Below are 22,098 nucleotides of genomic sequence, written 5' to 3'. Positions count from 1 at the left end.
GCATGCATGACAATAGTGTTGACTCTTACTCCTTTATGGTTGCTGGGATGTAACCGAGAAATCTAATAACTGTGACAGTAGGCCTTTAGGTTTCTCCTTGCCTTTCCAGACAGTGAAGCTGCACAGACACTAATGAAAGGTTAAATGAATAGGAATAGCTGACAAGAGGTACAATAAAGAAGGGACTTGGTAATCCACAGACACTGAGCAGAGATCCTTGGCTCAAGCCGAGAAAGGACAGCACATCGTCAAGTCACAATATTTAAAACAGCTTGCTATACACAGAGGCTTTTGTGTCTGGGTACATGTCTGGCTTTGGAAGAAAAAAAAAGATACTGAAAAGAAATTTCAGCATGGGGCACTTTGGCAAATGTCAGGTCACAAAAAGGGAAAAATGTTTTTTGTTTGCTGTTACATATTTGTATTCAACAGTAAAGAGCATTGACTAAGCACAAATCAAAAGTTCCAAAATAATACATATTTGACAAATATAATAAAGTTGCAACACTAATTCAGTGTGATTCCAGCTGACAGCATGACGGGTGTTGTACATACACCCAGTTTCTTTTACAGCTGATAAGAGTTAATAGTATGCTTTGCATACCCTTTAAAACTTCCCATAGCTGAAGATTTTCTGACAGGCCTAGCTTCTACAGTTTTATATACAGCAGAACAGTAGACCTACCCAATTGCAACACTGTGCAAAAACATAGCTGAACTTCCAGACAGTGCACCAGACCATGGTGACTTAAAAACTTTAGTGGTTATCTTATGGCATTTTGATTTCACTTGGCTCGTGACTTACAAATCAGCATTACGAACATTCTGGTTTTCATAATGAAAAAATAATTACAATGCCCAGTGGTTTTAAAACTTCTCCAGCTTTTCATAGTTTTCTACAAAAATGTGATTTACCTACATAGTAGGACACTAAAAAAAATTAAAGAAACAGAAAGAACTCTCTAAAGTAACAAATCAGAAGCAAATCTGATTGTTACCTCAATTTGCCTGAGTTCTTTTTACATAAAATATTTCAAGAGAAAAGTACTGAAATAGATGCTGCAGATGAAAAGAATTCTCTCAAAATCCTTGATTTACCTGGAATAAAAAATATATTTACATATCTATCTGGAGTATAAAATATACATATTTATAAAATGTGGTGAGAGTATTACGGGAAGATTCTAAATGAGAGAACCTCTTTGAACAACCACATTAAATTACAGCAGAACTCCTAAGTGTACTAAAATTCTAATAATCAACAAATAAAGGGTTTTACTAGCACAGCACATAATGAGAGCTACTGTAGGAGAGATAAAGGAGAAATCTGGTACTTTATCTCACTAGATAATATAATTTACTGGAAAGGTAAATAAGTTTGTCCAAAGTAATACTTATAAAAGCTGCCATATGAATATTAAGCAGCAATTATGATCAATGCATTTTTTAAAAAGATATGTCAGAATTTAGGTGGGATGAAACTGACACAGAATACAAGGTTTAGACGGATGCTTTTTATTAAGACATGTTAAATACTATTCTTCTAAATTAAGTAAAAATTCCTGGCTACATTAGGAAGTGATACATATTTCCAAAATGGCAGATATCCTCTATTTGTTTTTTATTTTATGAGGAACCTTTTGTATTTCCAGACATGTACATTTTTTTCCTAACACATACTAACAGTAGACATTAAATCAAATTAAATCACTAAATAAAAAGTTCTGTGCAAACCTGCAGACTAAGAGTCAGGACTCTCATTAAACAGCATTCAGCGATGAAAAGACTTCACATTATAGTGACAGTGTCCAAAGTGCAAAAGGGAAAGGGACACTGCCAGAAACGCCCATCTCTGAGACGAAAGAAAAATAAATTTGGTTTTTGTACAAAATCCAATGTTTTACTTGGACTTGTTTTAATGTAATTGCATTGCTGTTGGTCATTTCTGCTTTGTTTGAAATTCACAAGATCTGTAGTCAGCCACAAATCCTACTGACATACACAGATGCACAACACAGAATAAAGCCACCTCAAAGTCTAATTTCTAGATCTCTGTCTCTGAAAAAAAAAAAAAAGGGTAGCAATCAGCTCTCCCTTATTCAGAATATTTTTCCCCTTTTTCTTACCTATGGCATATCTAATAAAATCCAGAAGCTCCCTCTAGCTCTCCAGAGGAGCTTAACTAACCAATGATCCTTCACAGTTCCTTTCCATTTTCAAAAGCAATACTGAGAGAGAAAGTGAGAGCAGTATTTCCCTTACATAATACGTGTTCTTGTTTCCATTCAGCAGTGTTTTTAATTCTACAACTTGAAAGGATGTGGATTATATGTGAGAACATCTGCTGTGAAATACAGAAAGTTAAATAGTGCTTACTCTTGTGCAGCATACTAAAGACCCTCTTAATCATTTCCAACTTACACTTTATTTACCAAATTCTGGTTTGAAATCTTACATTGTTTGACAACCTAGCCATGTATGCATTGAAACACACACACACACAGGCAAACACACCTCCATTCCACCTTCCAATTACCAAGTGCAAAATCATGTAAAGAAACCTGACAGATAATACTACAGCCCCGTTTAGATCCCAGCTTTTAAGTACAGAATGTTAGTTAAAATCAATTTGTTGGCATACACTGGTTTTCCAGAAAACCAGCAATGCCAGTGGTAATTTGCTGACTGTATTTTCACCTACCATAATATTTACACATACCATTTGTAATGGCTTTTATTGTTTAATCTCCACTGCATTTCAGTATTGGATACTACAGAATTACAGTTATTTAGCAGGCTATAAATAATGTAGTTGGCATGTGCAATTGATATTTAAAATGTCTTACAACAACTGTAAAAGCCTCATTACAGACTAGCAAATCATTTCTAACAAGCAAGTTCAACTGACAAACACCAAAGCAAACCTGCAGTCTATGCTGCAAGCATGTTTGTTTTATTTAAATGATACACATTTAATGCAGTGCACAATGGGCCATCGGTACAAACTTTATTAAATGAGAAAGCAAAGTTCCAAAGTAATATGATAATTGTGAAGTTTTCGAAAATAAAACCGTAGTATTAAAAATAAAAAGAATTCTCAGTAACAACAGAAAGAATAGCTTACTTTCCCCTCCCCCCTCTATGAGCTAGTGTCCAATTTCTTCTTTGCTGAACAGCTGTATTATCCAACTTAAGTTGCTCTGCTAATTTCAGTCCCACAAGGACTAACTTGGAAGGCAAAAAAGTACTAGAAAAGATCAATTTGCTGGGAAAGATCAAATGAGAAAACTGTGGGGACAGCACCAGGTCATAGTATGAAGAACTAAGCAGACCTGTTCTTCATTAACTTAAGCTCTCTTGGGATGTCACACACTACCTGTCCATAGGCTTATTGAACCGCCTAACCCTCATCTCTGTACCATTCTTCTGGGCCCAAGTGAATCATATCCTGCTGCTGACAAGTTAGCAGGGGACTGCGGCTGCAACATGAAAGTACTTTTCTTTCTTGTCTAAATCAGGCAGATTTTTGAAAAGAGGACACAGCACTGACTCGTGACATGGCAAGATGAAATGAGAGGTCTGGGCTGGTCTTCGAGCTGTGTAGATAAAAGTAATCAAATGACACTCCTGGAATGCAAATTGGCATTCTTGACTGCAGCAATTGCACAACCATGAAACATCTCTGACAGCAAGCAAGATTAGGACAAAATGTTATGTAAAGCACTGAACTCAAAAACTCACTAGAAAATTCAAACTGTAACATTTACATTTTAATACAGCAATAGCCATCTCTGCTTTTGTCTGTTTCTTTACTTTGTTTACTGCAGTTGCATACTTGTCTTTCTCAAATGCCTCAAAAATAAAAATGTAACACCATTAAAGGTATAGATCTGCTCATTTAAGTTTTTTCCCCTAAAATGTCACACTGCTGTATTTTTTACAAAAAAGTGTACCAAGGCAGGGTTTTTCTATTATGTGTGCAAGATGTGTGCTTAAGAAACATTTTCACAATCCCAAGTCTTAAAAGGAGTTTCAAATTTTGCTTGTAACAAATAATTTATAATTTACACTGAAGCTTCTCTACACGTGGATCAGGTAAAGATTAGTCATTTGAAATATTTAGCAAGTTTTAAAATTCACGTGCTTTAGGATTTTAAAGCAGAACATACATAGAGCTAGTTGGCTTATTAATACTAGACAGTTTAAAATGAAACTACAGTGTATCAGAGAGCATATATGCCCCATTAAATTTCAGATTAAAAAATCCTGCCATTTTTAAGGGCAAGGAAAGTTCCACATACTTCTGCAGGAACTTGGTATTCTTGTGTAGATATGCTGATCAGACTAATTAAATATTACTGTCTGAAATGAACTCAGTAATTAAACTGTGAACATTTGTACTCTGAAACTATGGCAAAAATGATGCTCATTTTATAATTTGTCTATGGAAATGGGTTATAATACAGAGGGTTTATAATACAGAGGGTTTATACAGAGGGGAAAATGGAATATAGTGAGAAATATCAACCCACTTCCACTAAAAAATGTTTCAACAACTTCTATATACAGCTAACATACAGATTAAGAAAAGAAATAAGTAATATTCTGCTTTGATTTCATACTTAAAAAATAGCTTCAAACCATTTTAACCGCCAGACACACAAAAAAGACACTCATTGCCACTTTAATCCTGGGTACACCAGATTACTACATGATGTCTTTTGTGCATCAATTTTACAACAGCTTGACTCTAGGGTAAATGGGAACCATCATAAATCGCATGCTGCTTTCAAAACCACTTTAATTTCTGTCAGTGTTACTGTAACCACAGTCCTGGGCACATGCTGCTTTTCCCCCCCCCCCTCCTTTCTTTTTTTTTTTTTTTTTTTTTTTTTCCTTGTTGTCTGCATTTGACAGTTGCATCTCCTACACTCCAATTGTGGCTTTGATCACTGGAACAAGACATGTCATGTTAGGGAGAGAAGGGAAAAACACAAACCTTCCATCGTAAACTCCATTCACACAGACATTCTCTATCTATAGTTTGAGTACAGTACATACATACATACATACATACGTATGCATGCAGCAACATACACGTACATATAAGTAGATAGAGATATAAATGCACACTTGTGTGTGTGCATGTACATATGTATGTGTACATTCAAGGCACACCAGACAGCTCTCTAACATCCCTGGAGTGAGGTGACAAATCTGACTGAAAGGAGAGCAGTAGTCAAACAGCGACTGGAAACATACTACTTCCTTGCATATGGGATGATCACCGTTCATCGCCAGCTGAGGTCGATCCATGTGTTATCGTGAACAGTTATCAGTCTGCAAGTGTAGTCACGGCTTAAATGAGCTTGTCTTTCTCAGCTGTTTAACCTATCCTCAAATCACAACCAAGACAAACGGACTTCAGTCAAATCAGGTCCTTGGCCATTTCGACTTTTAATTTTTAAATTAAAAGCCCAATCCCTGCTTTGCAAAAGCCCTACTGTAAAGGAGACGTGAATGTACACAGCACATGAAATAAGCAGTAAAACCTTGCTCCAAGTTGCTTTTGGAGGGGCTCCCCCTTCCCCTTTACAGTTAGGGCATCAGCATAACTCTGCAAGTTCTGTTAGCAATCCCTGATTGGAGAGGTGCAGACTGCAAGCACATGCACAACAAAAAAAGAGTTTCGGAGGGAAGGTGGATTTACACCCCTGTCTCCCTGCCGCAGGCGATGCTTCACACGCGAACACAGAGCTCCTTCCCGCTCTCAAAGGTTACCTTTACATTGTGTGCAAACCGTACTCATTTCCGAACAGAAGGTGGTGGCCAAAATAGATCAGACCACCGTATGTCCGACTCAAGCCCACTCCACCTTCACTCTCCCTCCCTCCCCCTCCATCCATCCGCAAACAATTTTTTTTTGCACTAGCTCCTCATCTTTAGTGAAAGGAAGGAGGCGGTAAAAAGCACGTGGCCATTCCATTTGAACCCCCCAAACTCACTTAAAGTTTAGCACAACCTCTTAGACATTTGTTTTCCCGCAATCGACGCAGCACAAAGCTGATTTATTTATTTACTATCTCCCTACTTCGCCTTGCCTGGCTGCCTGTTTCTTTGAAGGCTGAAACACACCGATAGCAAGCAGGGCTGCTTGTGTTACTGCACAATTTATTAATCAAATCAGACCAAAGTAAAGGCTAGAATGAAAACGAAAGGCTGCTGGAAACTTCTTACCATCTCTGCATGCTGGTTGTCAAGTGCACCCCCTGTCTCTCGATCTCCTCTCAGCGGCAGTGCCTGCACCCTTCGTTTTGCCTCTGGGCTCTCACTACACTCACTCTCTTTCCCCCCTTCACTTTCTCCTTTTCAGCCCCCCCCCTCCCCCCCAGGTGATCTGAACTAAAAATGGAGATTTAAAAAAATACTTTCCCCCTTAAAAAAATAATTTTAGAAACAAAGAAAAACCCAAAACAACAAAACAAAATCCCGCACCACTAACTATCACACACACAAAAAGAAAGGAGAAAAAAAAAAAAAAAAAAGAAAAGCAGCAGCTGCAGCAGCAGCGACAGTCTCTTTTTCCCCCCTCCCCCCCACACTCTCTCTGACTCTCTCGAAACTTCAGCCCCCAAAGTTCAGCCCGAGCAGTAGGGAGAAAGAAAGAGAAAGAGCTTTCAGCGGAGAGCTGGAAGTGATGGGAGGAGGGACCCAGGTTCGGGTCAGAGCCTCCACAGGTTGGTTTGTTGTTGTTGGGATCTTTGGCTGGGGAAGGGGAGGCGGCGGGGGGAGGCTGCGAGCGGGTCCGAGAGGGCAGCGCTGCTTCCTTCTAACCCCGCGCTCTCGGGCCAGGGCGCCAAGCAGGCAGGCAGAGGGGGTTATTTTTTCACACACACCCACCCCCCCCGACTGCTCTTTCCCCTTCCCTCTGCCTGCTCCCTCCCCCGCAAACTTTCTGTGCCAGGCGGGGGCCGCGGCAGAGGCCGCCCGCGCCCAGCTGTCAAAAACACCCAGCGACCGCCGCCAACTTTGTGGCGAGGGCGGCCGGCGGCGCCGCGCGGGGCTGCCGCGCCTCTGCCTCCTCTGCCCCCTTTCGCCTTCCCGTCCTCCGCCCTGCTGCTCCTCGAGCGGCTGCAGTCCCTCCCGCTGCTTCTCCTCTTCCTTATCGGCTCCAGGCGCTGCTGGAGCGATCGAGAGGGAAGGTGGCAATGCGAAAGAAAGCTGGAGGGAGGGCTGAGAGGGGGCAGAGAGACGGCGGAAAATGGAGCGTAGCCCAGAAGAGGGGGTAAGGAGCCGGAGGGGAAGAGGGAAGAGCGTTAGAAAGGAAGGGAAAAGTTAGGCGAAGTTTTTGCTCGTGGTGCCGGTTTCCCGCTTCCCACCCATTGCTCCATCAGCTCCCAGGGCTCTGCGGCGGCGGCGGCGGCTGCTGCTCGGTGTGGGATCTGAGGAAATATTTTGTAAAAGGGTGGGATTTTTTTTTTCTTTTTTTTTTTTTTTCCCTGTCGGGGGGGGGTGGGTAAGGGAGGCGGGAGGAGGTGAGCCGTCACGGTTGTACGTTCGCAGGGAACAGACAAGAGTCACATCTGTGTGTGACAAGGAGCCAAACCGAGCGAAACACTGCCCCGGCGGCGCCGTGAAAGCGCAGCCGCCGCCGCGGCCCTGGCTGGCGCGCAGGCACACGGCGGCCGGCCGGGCGCGCTCCCGCGGGGCGCGGGGCGGGGCGGGACGTTCCGCGCCCTCCCGCGGCCGCCGGCGGATCGGCCCGCGCCGCTGCGCACGGAGCCGGCTCTCGGCGCGGCGCTCTGCACTGCCGACCGCCAGCCCCCGCTGTCCCCTGTGAAACCTTCCCTTACCGGTTCGAAGCGCCGGCCTCCACGCGAGCCCCGCCGGCGGCGCCGAGGGGGTGGAAGAGCCGACCCGCGTGACGCGGGCTGCTCGGTCGGGGGAAGGTGGCTGAGGGCTGTCGGGCTTCACCTGCGGGGACGGGCAGCCCAGCCCGGCTGTCCCTCGCGTCCGGCCTGAGAAGGCGCTGAGGGTCACCAGTGCGGTCAAAACCGGCTCCCCTCGTCAGGCGCCGTGTAAACACGAGGTCTATACACGAGGTTTAAACACGGCCGGACCGTTAAAAAGTGAGCATGAGGAGAACTTTCCGGGCGATGTGAAACACAGAACATTTTGCTCCCGTTTGGTGTAGCTGGACACTCAGATGACCTAGCAGGAGCTGAGAAAAATTGAGTGAAGACGGGAGGTAGCCGTCTGCACTCCTGATTTTTCCTGCATCTGCTGTGAACTGAACTCACAGTAAGCTTGCTGTAATGAACGGCATGTCCCCGGGAATTGCCAACTTCCCAAGCTTGTTACCATGTTTTGGCATCTTTGTTACTTGTGTATTTCCTATGTCTGTCAGAAGAGACAAGGGTAAATTATCTGTATTAGTATCAAAACTAGTTTGTCATAAAACCTGATATATCTCAATGTGAAAAATTATTTTTGTTTTTGTGAAAAATTATTTTTGTTTTCTGGGTATTTGTCAGATACCTTGATTAGACATAATACTTACCAGTTTATGGACAGGTTTGCAGTGGCCACACTTAAACAGAATTAGTTCTGATCTTTGAAGGCATGTTTCAGGCTCTAAGCGACGATTCAGAATGATTTTGTGTTCATCAGGCTTTGGAGTTTTTTGTAGAAATACCATGACCAATGAATATTTCAAGTAACTTGAATTCTAATAATAATAAAAAAAAAAAAAAATCACGGGACTAATTAAGCCATGACTTGGTGTATTTTCTGTCAAAGGGGAGAAATAAGAAAAACTTTGTTAATTATTTCAAAGTCACATTTTATCCTACATAAAAACGCATTTGCCCTTTTGAACCAAGGAAGGGCCAAGAAGTTGCCAAAAAATTGTGTTCACACAGCCCCCTCGTGGTCAAAGCCTTCAGAGCCTCGCAACCACCTCTACTCGTACGAAGGAGGGAAGGGTCAAAGCAGGCTGATGCAAATTAAAAATGAAGTGCTGCAACCTTGGCTCGCAAAAGGCGGTCACCTGCCATGCCCGTTAGATAAAGATATGCCATGCCCGTTACAAGGCTAATCTTCACTGTGCAGTTTCCCCGAAGTGAGTCAAAATTATAAATGGGTAAATGGGTACAGCATTATCAAAGTATTAGAGTAGGTAGATGGCCATTCAGCTAAATTTAAAAGTAGATTTCCTTACTACTTTGGAAAACATTTTTTTTTTTAAACTGGGGCTAGGCATTTGAAGGATATATTTCTATATGTACTAAGTTAGTAGTTTGCATTGATAATAGGCTATATCAATAAAAAATTTTATCTAACCTCTGATTTGTCATTTCAAAGAACCTCTAACTGTATCACAATCATTAATAGCTTCCAGTTACATTATTTTTAAAGATGCTAAGTAATTTTATATGGTAACTAATAAAGCTTCATGGAGTTACTCATTTGTTATCTTGCTTGATATTTGATTCAGCATTTTTAAACCTTCTTTTTTATTCCACCTGTCAATAAGCCAATGTCTTTTGTATTGGCAGTATATTACTCTCGAAAGCTGATGAGGAGGTAAAATGACTGGAGGCAAGCTGGCTGTTGGGATTTCTGGTTCGTGGGTTGACAGTATGGGGTTACAGGATAAACATTGTGGGGTAAGATACTTCTGCTTATAGGATCAGTACCAAAATAACTAACTGGTGGAATTTGGATACATAAAATCTTTAGTCTTCAGACTGAACAAGCTCCAAGTTTTTCTGAAATTTTGCCTCTTTCAAAGTCATGCTTTCAGTCACATATATTTAATACATACTTAATACACAATAGTGTATTACATTTCCATTGAATTCTTGCTTTCAAGTTTGTCTACTGTGTAGTATATTCTGAGATTAAACTAAGAAGATAGAGCCTACATTAAAATACTATACCATCCACACGCACAGTACCTTTTATTTCTTTATAGTGCTGCAGTGATTGTGAAATCAGCACATCATTGATATTGTGGGAAATGATGACAACAGACCTTTACTTGCAGTTCAATGTCAAAAGACAGCATACAGACTCATGGTGTATCACAGGACTGTCTTATGACTTCTCAACGTGTGTAATTACCTTACATTTTTTGATATTACATGCAAGATTTCAGAGAGTAAGTTCAAGGCCTAAACTTCTATTTGCTTCTCGGTCTAATGATGTTTTTTCATGAAGAAAACAGTGTCTCTAACAATTTCAGCCTCTTTCTCGCTGTAATTTTCTTTTAAAACCAGATATGACCACTGTAAAGAATTAATATTAGAATTAGAATTCCTTGTCTGAGATTCATTAGTGTGAACAAAGTTAGAAAGTAAAATAATTTTCTTCAGGGTTTTTTGTGTTTTTTTCTTGGGGGTTTGGGGAGTCTTTTGGGTTTGGGGAGAGCTTTTTCTTTTGGTTGGTTTGGTTTTTTGCTATTGGGATTTTTCTTGGTTGGTTAGTTTGTTGGTTTTGGTTTTCACAGATTGAAGCACCAAGCTATTGCAAATTAGAGTCTAAGTAGTAACTGCAACTTGAGAAGAATGGAACCATAATTCATCTAAATTGTGATGGCTCCAGAGTGTGGTATTTCTCTGCTGTCTTGATCCTATTTCTCACAGAAAGAATTTATGCTTCACTTGAATCTTGTCCATTTTGGAAACCTGGAGGTCTGGTCCAGAGGATTTTCCCACAGAGCAAAGAGAGGTGAGGTGGGACATAAGGCACCAATCCTGAAAGGTACCAAACTGAAGTCTCCCATATTCTGATGGGTGACAAGGTAGGACAGAACACTTCTAGAGAATGGTATAATTGAAATGTAAATGAAAAAAGAGTTTACTGGTAGAAAGAATCTCCAACAGAGAAATTATTCCCAGTCCTGAAAATGAGACCTGTTTTCTGTAATCCACAATTTGTACTGGGGCAAACAATCCATTCCAAAAATACCCATCAATATTTTGGACCAATGCCACCATGAAGTCCTAGTCAGATTATTCATGTTATTTAGGAATATGGCTGTACCATCCATACACATACTGAATATTTGTTTTAAGTTTCTATGCTAAGTGCTACTTACAACAGCTGGCCTGCCTTATAGCACAATTTACAAAAGATAGACTCCCACTTTCTAGTAGAGATTCTTATTTTCCTTTTTTTTCTTTCATTTTTTTTCCTCTTTTTAGGCATTTTCATTTGAGTTTTATGCTAGTTTATCACATTATGATATTTGGGAGAACTTCAACTATTGTCAATATTTCTGACTAGGAGAGAATATCTGAGCATTTATTATAAAAAAAGAGTCTAAAGTTTTCTTTGTCAAACTGTAATTTCCTGATGGAATTGGAAGTTTGACCTTATGTCGGCAGAGTATCAAGGGTGCTGCTTCTGAAGGGGTTCACCTAAACATGGTTGTGAACCCCAGTGGCCTGAGATAAGATGTGGAAAACTAGGGACCAACTGTAAGCATTTGGTTTAAAGTCAGCTGCACAGGATCACACAGGATCTGAGAGACAGGAGTAGAATCTAGATCTTCAGAATGAAGTTTAACTGCTACATCTGCTTTAACCGTAGTTCCGTCTTTCTGTCTTGTTTATCACACCTTAAAATTTTAGCAGTAGATTAAGCATGAATATTAGAAAGCAGCTCCATTCATTATACAGGCAGTCTTTAGACAATGTCATCTTTTCTCTGTACTTGATACAGACACATGTTGCAGGAAGAAAACAGTACACGAGCATAAAATTTCAGATGCTGTGTACTCATCACATGAAAGGGCTGAAATAATATTGTGTACATACTTGTAATGATAACATTTCTTAACTTCTGAACATACAACTTTCTAACCCCTGCTAGCCAGCTGTCAAAATTCAGTATTAAGGCTCAAGAAACTGTGTCAAATAATAATACTGATACTGTAGTGTTCTGAGTCAAAAAGTATTATTGTCATGGAAGAAGTGAAGTAAGAATAGCTAATTATGTTTTCTTTGCCTCTTGCACTTAAGTATTGAAGGCTATTCAAAGCTTTTACAGCATGTTAATGTTGTTAAGTCCTCCCAGTCATAATGGTGATTTTGGGGAATGAAAAATAGTTGTCTGCAAAAAATCTATTTTCTTTTCTTTTTGTACCATATCCTCTGTACCAAATATTTTCTAACACTCTTATGGAAGTTGCTACCACGGTCTGATTTATCCTAAACTTTCCCCAACACATTAGCAGATTTTCTTTAAGACAAATATGCTTCCAGGACTCTGTGAGCTCAGCTGAAAGAATATATATTAAAAGCAATAGATATAGGTGTTTTTTTTAGTTCTGTAACAGTTTTTATAAGGGACACTAGAAGATTTTAAACATAAGAAAAGAAACAAAACTATTCAACTATTCAACTGTAGAGATGAAAGAAATATGGTGTAGCAAGTTTCAGCAATTCAGTTATAGTAGTACAAAAAGTAAAAATGTTTTGGATCTATTTGGTAGTTCTGTCATCCTTTCTCCAATAAGAATACATATGTTTACATTTAAGAGCTCTCTAGATTGAAGTTTCTTCTTTCTCTGTTGTCACTTCAAATCTTTGTCCATCAAAATTGTTTTCTATAACTTAGTAATTGCTAGTCAGAGACCACACGTAGTGTTCTATATGCATTCTGGAATATGTTTCAGCTTATCTCATATAACACTTGAGAGTATTTTTCCCAAGTGAATCTCAATGTTTTCCAGTTCTCTTAGTGTTTTACCATTTGTTTTCTTTATATTACACCAGTCAAAAATCATTACCTTGGAGAGTTAGTTGTGTGCATGATGGGAAAGTCCCTCTTTTTTTTCTTATCCAGTTTACTGCTTTTGTCTTAAACTCTAATTGTTGATGGGATTTTACTTATTTCGTCCTGGTACCTTAAAGTGAGTATTTGTGCACTTAGCTTGATCTCATAAAATACTTTTAACAAATAAAATGCCCCAGTCAGAGCTAATAGTGATTGGTGGCTCAGTATCTTAAAAACAGCAAAAATGTCACATATTGTATGGCAGGGCAAATCACAAAATCTTTCATGTGTAGTCATGAAAGATTACTGCTAAGACTTCCCTGCTTTTAGAAAAATTATTTTTCTGCTATTCACACCTTGCTTAAATGGTGGCTTAATATGGATGTGGCAACCCAAGCTGAATATAGAATAGAGCATTGAAGCCAGCTTTAAATAATGTGGCATCAAGATTTCTCATCCATCATAATTTCTCTATTCTGTTTTATTTTTATTTTTTATCGTTGTTTCAGACATTTACAATACTATTTGTTCTTCATGTCAAGAGAAAGAAAAGAAGGCAGAAGAATTGGCAGCTTGATCCTAGTCTTCTTATGAAACACCAGCTTTTAGATTTTGACCTCTTCTAGCAGTGCTGCACTAATAGCAGATACGTAATAGGTCTTGTTTGAACTTGAGCTTGATTGTAACCCTCACATCCAAAGATCTAGTTAGAGTACCAGGTACTCTCTCTGCTTATTTTATAAACACTTTGTTTATACATCTTTGTTTTAGACATCTTGTATTTGTTCATTATGTTGAGGTACAATTACAAAAAGAAGGTGTAGACTTTGCAATTGGCATTATTTTAAATCTTAGGAACCTGGAGAAAATAGGAAATTAAAGATATTGTGTCCAAAAACTGTTTTTCTTTTTTAAAGTACTTCTTATCCATGCACTTCTATCACTTGATCATAAGCCAAATACTGTTCTCAATTGACAATGCTATCCAGATAGAACTCTGAATTTCTTTTTTTTTGTTGGCTGCCCCATTTACAGTTATTTTGATTTCCCATCCAAAGTGTTGGTCTTTGACCTTGAACCAATTTCTCAAAATTTGTGGCCCCACCAGTATGTGTGTGTGAGAGAGAGAGTGTGTGTATGAAATTAATAAGAGGAATTTATTCCATTGGCCATTGGCTCTAAGGATAAAACAAAGGAAGTTACCATTTGAAGGACTGTGAAATAGTCTCACAGAAAGAGTGGCTATTCTTACAGTATAACACTGAGTCTGTAGCAGCTGAGATTTTCTTTGTGAAATTATACCCTATATAATGAACAGTTTATTTTAATTGTCTTGTTTGTGACTTCTTGGTGTACCTGAAAAGCTTTTATGTGCATGTATCCTCTATGACTTCTGTAAATTAATACTGTGTACAAGCAAAAGTCATTTTATATTGGATACACATAAATTAAAAAGGTTATCAGTACTCTGTTTGCCTTTGTGATCTAGACAGCATAAATTTAAAATTTTAAGCAGTTCTACAATCTGTCCCACGCCAAGGAGGAAACATTGTTTCACAGATCACTTTGATTAAGTTTCTTCTGGTTGACCTGTTACTGCAAATTAACTGTTATTGCACTGGTAGCAAATACATTGCTACTGAAGAACTACCACAAGTTGTGACATAAGAGCTATGACAGCAATTTAGCATAGCAGTTAGCAAAAGTTAGCAGTTCTGTGGCATCTTCAGTTCAGTGACATGTCTAGCAAAAAAAAAAAAAAAAAAAAAAAAAAAAAAAAAAAAAAATTAAAATATCAGGTTTGCTACTCCCAATCTTAACTGAGTCTTTGGATAGCATAGCAGATACAGTGTTGTGGGTCTTGATGTTGCTCAAAGTATATGAATCCAAGCTTTATTGTCAGTGCCTCACATAACTTGTTGCTATTTCCTTTTCCAGTCTTCAATCATATAGGACAGTTCCGAGTTTCAATATTTTTTCTTCTCTTTTTTTTTTCCTTCTTCTCTTTTTTTTTTTCCTTCTCTCTAGAAGTTTAAAGAATGGTTGAAATACATTCCAAGTCACATTTTTAGAATGAAACTGCATAGTCTAGGCTCTTCTAATGCAATTCATGTATTTCTCTTAAAAGACAAAAAAATACTTCATTGTAATTTCTTCAGATTCTTCTGTGACTTTATTGCTTTTACAGACCAGCCACAAACACACACATACACATACATGAAAGCATTGCTTAGTGCTTTGTATGAGATGTTGATAGAATTGAAACAATTGCTTTAAAATTAGAGCTAAAACAAATGCTATATTTGAAAGGAAGGATGATCTTTAATTGGAGTGCCCCATTTATGCAGAGGTAAGACATACCCATCTGGTCCTCCATGTATAGCTTTAGAAGGCATTTAATCAGGAAATCTGTGTAGAAGCATACCACTAGATACCTTTTTCCAGACTACAATAGAAAATACTATTCATCAGGAGTGCAACTAGCTCAAAGACTCATTTTGCAGCAAAGGGCCAGCAAAAAAAAAAATACTTAACAAGCAACTTCTGGCTCTTAAAATAATTAATTCTCTCTTTGTCTTATTCAAAACAATCTAACATCCAACCTTTAAATTTTTTTTTTGTATTACTATTAAGGCTAGTCCAATAATTTAGGGTCTAAATTTACTTATTTACCTATACCTGGAAAAGAAAATTCATTAATATAAAATATTAATGAATGTAATGGTATCTTGTAGATGAAAAGCAAGTATTGTGATGGTGAGCAGGAGACACAAACCACCCAACATCACACCTATGTCTGACAAACTTATGTTACTTCCCTTTAAACTGGATCTGTGCAGTATGTATGTCACCTTGAATTCATGTAATTGCAGATTTGTAACAAATATCAGGACTTGTAATCTATTTTGAGATAAGATTACTATGGATAGAACATCTCTATGACATGTTGTTTTGAAATTTCATAAAATATCCCACTATACACTTTGTAAGTGGCCCACTCCAGTACTTCACTGCCTTTAATGTTAGTTTTTCTTAATAGCTAAACAAAATACTTTTCCTTCCAAATAAGCTGTTTCCTTCTTTTACTGTCCTAGGCATACTTCATAGCAGACTTTTGAACACTGGAAGACAAGTAGCTATGACTCTGCTGATCCAAAGATTGTCAGCCCAGTCATAAAAACAGTACAGATATTATCAAACAGGACAGAAAAAAACCCTGACAAGTGCTTCTACATGACTCTTGAAACCCACTGTAGATAGTCCAGTACGTCTGTGCAGAATTAGCTTCTATCATAAAAATCTTATTAATTCAGATTTGACCAAAACCTTGCCAATAGAGCACAGTGGAGATCCACTGGTAAATCAGTGAAGACTGGTTGAGGATTTCTCTGAAAACTACCTTGTAAGACCTATCTAAGAGAACAAGTTTTGAGGATGCTAAGGTCTCTTTGTCTTGACTCAGAGATGTAGGTTCACTTAACAGTAGTAGAAATACTTAGCAGTAATAAAATCTAGATCTCCCATAGTGACATATTCTCAAGCTTGAAAATTTTTTTCAGATTTCTTGGTATTTCATGCATGTCCTCCTCCTTTGTAAAATTACCCTAAGAACAGCAACAGCTCTGCATTTTCTTGCTTTGCATCTTCAGAGAGTCTTTGATGAAAGCTGTTATATAGGCATAAATGTAGCTGTCTGGTCAAGTAAAAGCAGGGAATAAAATTGAAGTCTTTTGCACTGTCTTGCAGACCACTAACCACAGTAAAGATACTTGGCTGGCCCAGAAGTAACATGTGATACTGTAGTCATATCCAGACAGGGGATTTTTTTAAATTATTATATCCTCAGGAAGCAATAATTTTAGAACTGAGGGCAGGATGATTGTTTTGTTTTCTTGCAAATCTTTCAATATGCTAATTGTGATTACAGTATGAAATTAGAGATCTGTCCATTTTATATCACAGACACAAATTAGAAATTTGTGAACCTTAAAGGACTGTCTGTTAATAGAAAACTATTTGTTTGCATAAGTGTGTTTATGTACAAGAATAAAAGTCAAACAGCAGGATCAGACCTCTTTAAGGCAAAGGATACCCAAAGATACAAGCACTTGCAAAGCTGCAAAGCTTTGAAGTATAGTAGATGAAATTAATTTGTCTCATGCAAACAGTACTAGGTATCTGAATTTGACTTTTAAAAACTGCTTAGCATATAAAATTGGCTATAATATCCTTTGTTAATAGAGAGGCTCAAGAATAAATGCTTTCAAGTCATGCAGGGAACCTAAACAAACTCTGCACAAAGGGAAGCTTGGTTGTGTAGAACAAACCTGTTAGGTAGGTCAAGAGTATTAAATAATAATAATAAAAATAGTAATCCTCCTTTTTTAATGCATAACTCAGGCACTAGGGCATACAAGGAATGGGCATACTTCATCCCTGCTTGGAAATTTGTGATGGTGTTCATGTATCTCGAGAACTTCCCTCAATCATTTGTCATTAATACCAGTTCTACTGGCAGTCAGGTTTCCATGCTGAGAGCTAGGAAGGAAAATATTTATGATTAAAGAGACGTACAGCTGCTATTACTGATCCTGAAGAGTTTATTTTGGACAGCTTAGATTATGACTTTCTTTTATTTTTTTCACACTTTTGGGTAAAGTCTTGGGTGTGTGCTTGAAAAAATAAGCCTCCAGTGAGGGTAGAGAATGCCCAGTTATTATCTATTCCTCCTGCTGTTTAGGCAATGTAGTATAGGTGGGATAAACAGCAAGATTGAAAACAATGTTACTGGTTTTTTTATTGTTACTTTAGACAAATAGGCATATTTTCTTTGATTTCCACAAAATCTTTAGTGTAAGGCTCTTTAGTAAGGCATGATGTAAGGCACTACATTGAAATTCCAACCAAGTGAATCTATATTTTAAAACAAATTGCAGACATTTGCTACATATTTTGACTATCTTAGTTTTTGTGGTATATTAAAATAAATTCTGTCTTTGGTTTCCCTAAATAACATTGATATAAGGTCAAAAAAGTGGAAATTGATAATATTCAACTTTTTTTGAAAAGTGCATTAAAGTACCTACTCTCAGTTCTCTGACAATGAACTAGTAGTCCATCCCAGGACATAGTTTACTATTCAAGCACTTCAGGGAAGTTGATGTTGATATTGTTGATATTATGTTGATCAACCACAAAAAGTGGTTGATCAACCATCGAAAGTATATAAAAGTATATTGATGTTTAAAGAACACCTGTGTACACCAATCATTGAACTCTCAATACTTAGGAACACTGTCTAGACAGCTTAAATTACTCAGGCACTTAGTTTCATCCACATAATTTATATAACATATATGACATTAGCAAATATAGTTCTTACCTTGGAATGCCTTTTATTAGTAGGAAGTATGTCTTCTGGATCAAAGATACCATCAAATTAACATATATTATAAATTCCTTGTATCAACAAAAATACTTCTCAAGATGGCACTTGTTTTTATTGAAAAATATTTTTTTTACTACTAGAGATACAAATCTGAAAATACTAGAAGCAGTTAATCTAGAGGAATAATGTCTTTTGGGGCATTCAGGGATTCTTCAGAAAATGTGGTTCAATTTTGTTTTCCTACTCTTTTTTGTGTGACCTAAGCCAATGTAGCTCTTTGTAGTTCAGTTCCACCTGTGTCAAATGGGTATTACAAGAAGTTTCCAATTTACAGGCATAGATGTATGGTCAGCCAAAGTTAGGAGATTAAGACAGAGATCATTACAAATACTCCACTGGGATATAGAAGCTTTTGACAAAACCAAAAACTTTTCCTCTGTACAAAATACCAGGCTATCTTGGGATTGTGGAATTCTGTGCAAAACTTCATGATTTCTGCTTCAAATACAAGGTACATTTCCTATCTTTGTTATATCTCCTGTAAACATATGGGAGGGGAAAAATTTTTAAAAGTTCTAGAAATATCCAAAACACTCCAATTTACACACTTCTGCTGTTATGAAGAGCACAGTAAAGATACAAATTACATGGCAAAGACTCTGCTGAGATGGAATGGTGAGAAGAGTAAGGAAAAAGCTCACTGTACAGAATGCATTTAATGTATCATGGCAAAGGCAGGCCAGTGGAGATTAGGATGCAATGCAAACTAATCATGCTGGTGATAAAGGAAAATACATCTGATGTGCAGAGCATATAAGGAAGTGTAAGAGTTTGCAGGGCAAAGCAAACAGGAATAGACAACAGAAGAGGATGTACAGTCTCTTACTTCTTCCTATCTTTCTTTTTCATGTAATTTTTCCAAGTAAAAGGAAAAATCTGGTCACTTTATTTCTATCATAGTAACTTAATCCTTTTCCACAATGCAACTTACACATTTTCTTTCCTGGTTTGAGGCATTTATTCAACTGTCTTTCAAATCTTCTGCAGAAGCTTTTACAGTATGTCTTGTTTTTCTCTGTAATCTTATTTACTTGCCCTCAAACATCTTTTTTACGTTTTCTTCCAAGCCAATCTTTGATGCTTTTAAATTTCATTTACACTTAGATCTGTATGCTGAAGAAATATTTCCCCTAAGATTTTAACACTATCAAAAAGTATACTAAATACAACATAGATACTAGGCAAAAGCAATTGAATTATTTTGCATTGGTGAATTAGCGTGCACAATGCTACAAGTTGCATCATGTAATAAAATAAAATGGTCATGATGTCTAAGATAATTTTTCATTTTCTGTGTGGATGCTTTTCTTCCTCCCCTAAAAAGAATGCAAAAAAAAACCCTATTAAAATCAAACCAGCAAATATTTGCCTTTCCAGAGTTTGGGAGCAAAAAAGGCTCCCAATCAATTTGCTATCTACTCTAGGTCCATTTACTTTGTATTACTTCAGAATATGAACAGTGACCAAAAGACTTTGGAACAACAGAGAGGTTTATAAAAACTCCCTCCCTCCCTCCCTTCCTTCCTCCCTTCCTTCCGCCGCTTCTGCCACTTCCGCCACTTCCTTCCGCCACTTCCGCCACTTCCTTCCGCCACTTCCGCCACTTCCGCCCGCAACTTCCACCACTTCCTTCGTGTTCAACTTTAGGGGAAAATCTGCAAGGTAGCAGATTACAAGTGGTTGGAGAAATATTGATAGAAAACCAGAAAATCTGAAGCAAATAACATGACATATTTCAATGGGGAGGAAGAAGAGGAGATGAATTCATCAGGAATAATGTCACATGGCACAGATAGACAGAAGGCAGAGAGAAGAGAGAGGCATTTAGTTAACTGCTGAGAGACTGATACTAGCAGAAAAAAAGATCATGTTACGATTACTTGGAGGGTCACTGATACGGAAAATATTTGGAGGAGAATACACATGATGAAACATTTAGTCTGCTAGAAGTCCTAGAAATTTTTAGTCTATGTTTCAAAGAAGCTATTTTCATAGAATTTATGTACCCATTAAATATCAGAGGAAAGATAACATGAAGAGACCAAAGAGCTGCCACAAACACAAATACTTAAATAATGCAGAGGGCACCAGAGAGGAAAAAGCTTAGGCCTGCAGAAAACAACTGAGAGTCAGAGAGTACTCAGCTTGAGAGGGGACCTAGACGAGAGGTATAGAAGTCTGTTCTGTATTCTATCATACTGCCTATGAAAAGCACAAGTTGAAAGTATTCCTTATTTTATAAAAGGTCATTCCATCACTTCTGAAGTTGAAAAGCTGATGAGGTTATTCACTTGTTAGAAATCTGTCAGTGTCAGTGCAGCATTACAAGAAACAAAGCTTCAAGGACATAAAATATCAGGCTTTTTTCTACTCCTAAAATACTAAATAATGCTGATTCTACTCCTCAGAAACTCAAATTCCTGTGGACTGCTATGTCCTTGGCTAAAAGGCCTAGTCTTGATAAGCCTCTGACCTCCTGGTTAATCTTTGTGTCTGCTTTCTTCCACCTCCCTGAACATACTGTTTTTCTATATACCTTCAGGCTGGTTAGTATCTAGTCAGTGCAAGTAGTAAGAAAATGAAAACAAGGATTCTTCTTGGGTATTTGCTCAAGGTTTTCACAGAGTGGCAAAAAATTTCTCATTGTGAACATCTGTACCTGTGACCAGCAGCTCAACTGTTCCACAGCTGCTGTATCCTTCATGTCTTTCCACACTTTCCAGCAACATTGCAATATTTTTTTATTCTGGAAGTGAAGGTATGTCAATATAGAAGAGAAGATTCTTGATTTTTGGTGAGAAAAAGTGAGTTTAGTGAAAATCTCACTGAACTCATGGGTGAAGTGATATTCAGGCTCTTTATGTGAGAGGAGAAGACAAGGAAAACAATGATGCTGACAGAAAAAGCACATTTCTCAGAACTCTGCAGGACTGACATGAGGCCAACTGCAAAAAACAGTTGTGCTTAAGAAGAAAAGGCCAGACAGTAAAATGTCTTTAGTTACAGTGTATTTTTTGACTGTTTCCTCTTGATACTGGCTAAGAAAGGTGAATAAAGAAAGAGTCAGGCAATTGCTTTCCAGAAAGAGAACAGAAAGGGGACATCTTTGGATGTAAGTACAAGATCACACACTTTAATAGCCCCCAAGGGAGCAGCTATTTCTAGGGGGAATTAAAAAAAAAAAAAAAGAAAAGAAAAGAAAAGAAAAGAAAAGAAAAGAAAAGAAAAGAAAAGAAAGAAATTCCTCAGAGATCCCAATCACAACAATACCCTGGTTTTAGAAGCTTCTCTTTCTTATATCAAAAACTGGTATCTAGCATAGTAACAGAGGCTCCTGAGTAAACTGAGACCCCAAATGAGCAGTTTCCACACAATTCAGGGGGAAGTAAAGATTATCCGATTCAGTGTGCCAAAGTGTTTATAGCTCACATCCCAAGCTTCTCCTTTGCACTCTGCTGAGGCTTTTGCCAAATCCCTGTATACATTAAAAATACTAACCACACTCCACACTTGCTTGACAGGCTGCCTCTCAGTGGAGAATACAAATTCAGCCTGGATACTAAGTTTTTCTAGCACATAAAAAAAAGTCACATACAAGGATGACCAGTAGTGATTAGGCTATGGTACTACACAGAAGTTCCTCCATGTGATTTGAATTAATTGATTTATTAGCAGCAAAATAGCCAGGTGGGTCAAGCTAATTAAGACTATGATTGCTAATTGCCAACACTGGGGACAGCATGAGCTTCAGAGGCAATAGATACAGTCTGCTTGCAACAGCTCTGTAAACTGCTACATACTTAAGGTTGGAGAAAAAAGAAATGAGCGAGAAGGCACTGCTTCTGCATGAGGGTGTAACTTAGGCC

The 22,098-nt window shown here is 38.2% G+C and overlaps 1 protein-coding gene across 2 annotated transcripts in view; it reads right to left on the bottom strand.

Moving 5' to 3' along the window:
* BNC2 (basonuclin zinc finger protein 2) overlaps window positions 1–7,445 on the bottom strand; it is a 335,988-nt gene extending 328,543 nt beyond the window's left edge. Inside the window, exon 1 of one of the 2 annotated variants that reach the window (XM_059873623.1) lies at window positions 7,380–7,445. In XM_059873623.1, the coding sequence (XP_059729606.1) occupies window positions 7,380–7,391 (12 nt within the window). In that variant the 5' untranslated portion in view covers window positions 7,392–7,445. Of the gene's footprint in view, window positions 1–6,237; window positions 6,390–7,379 lie in introns of those variants that run through there. The other variant, XM_059873625.1, reaches the window with a different exon arrangement.
* Between the last annotated feature and the right edge of the window lie 14,653 nt (window positions 7,446–22,098).

Source organism: Haemorhous mexicanus, chromosome Z, assembly GCF_027477595.1.
Source record: "Haemorhous mexicanus isolate bHaeMex1 chromosome Z, bHaeMex1.pri, whole genome shotgun sequence".
Classification (NCBI taxonomy): Eukaryota; Metazoa; Chordata; class Aves; order Passeriformes; family Fringillidae; genus Haemorhous; species Haemorhous mexicanus.
Note: the sequence above shows the minus strand (reverse complement) of the source record. Positions and strands in the feature narration are given on the sequence as shown.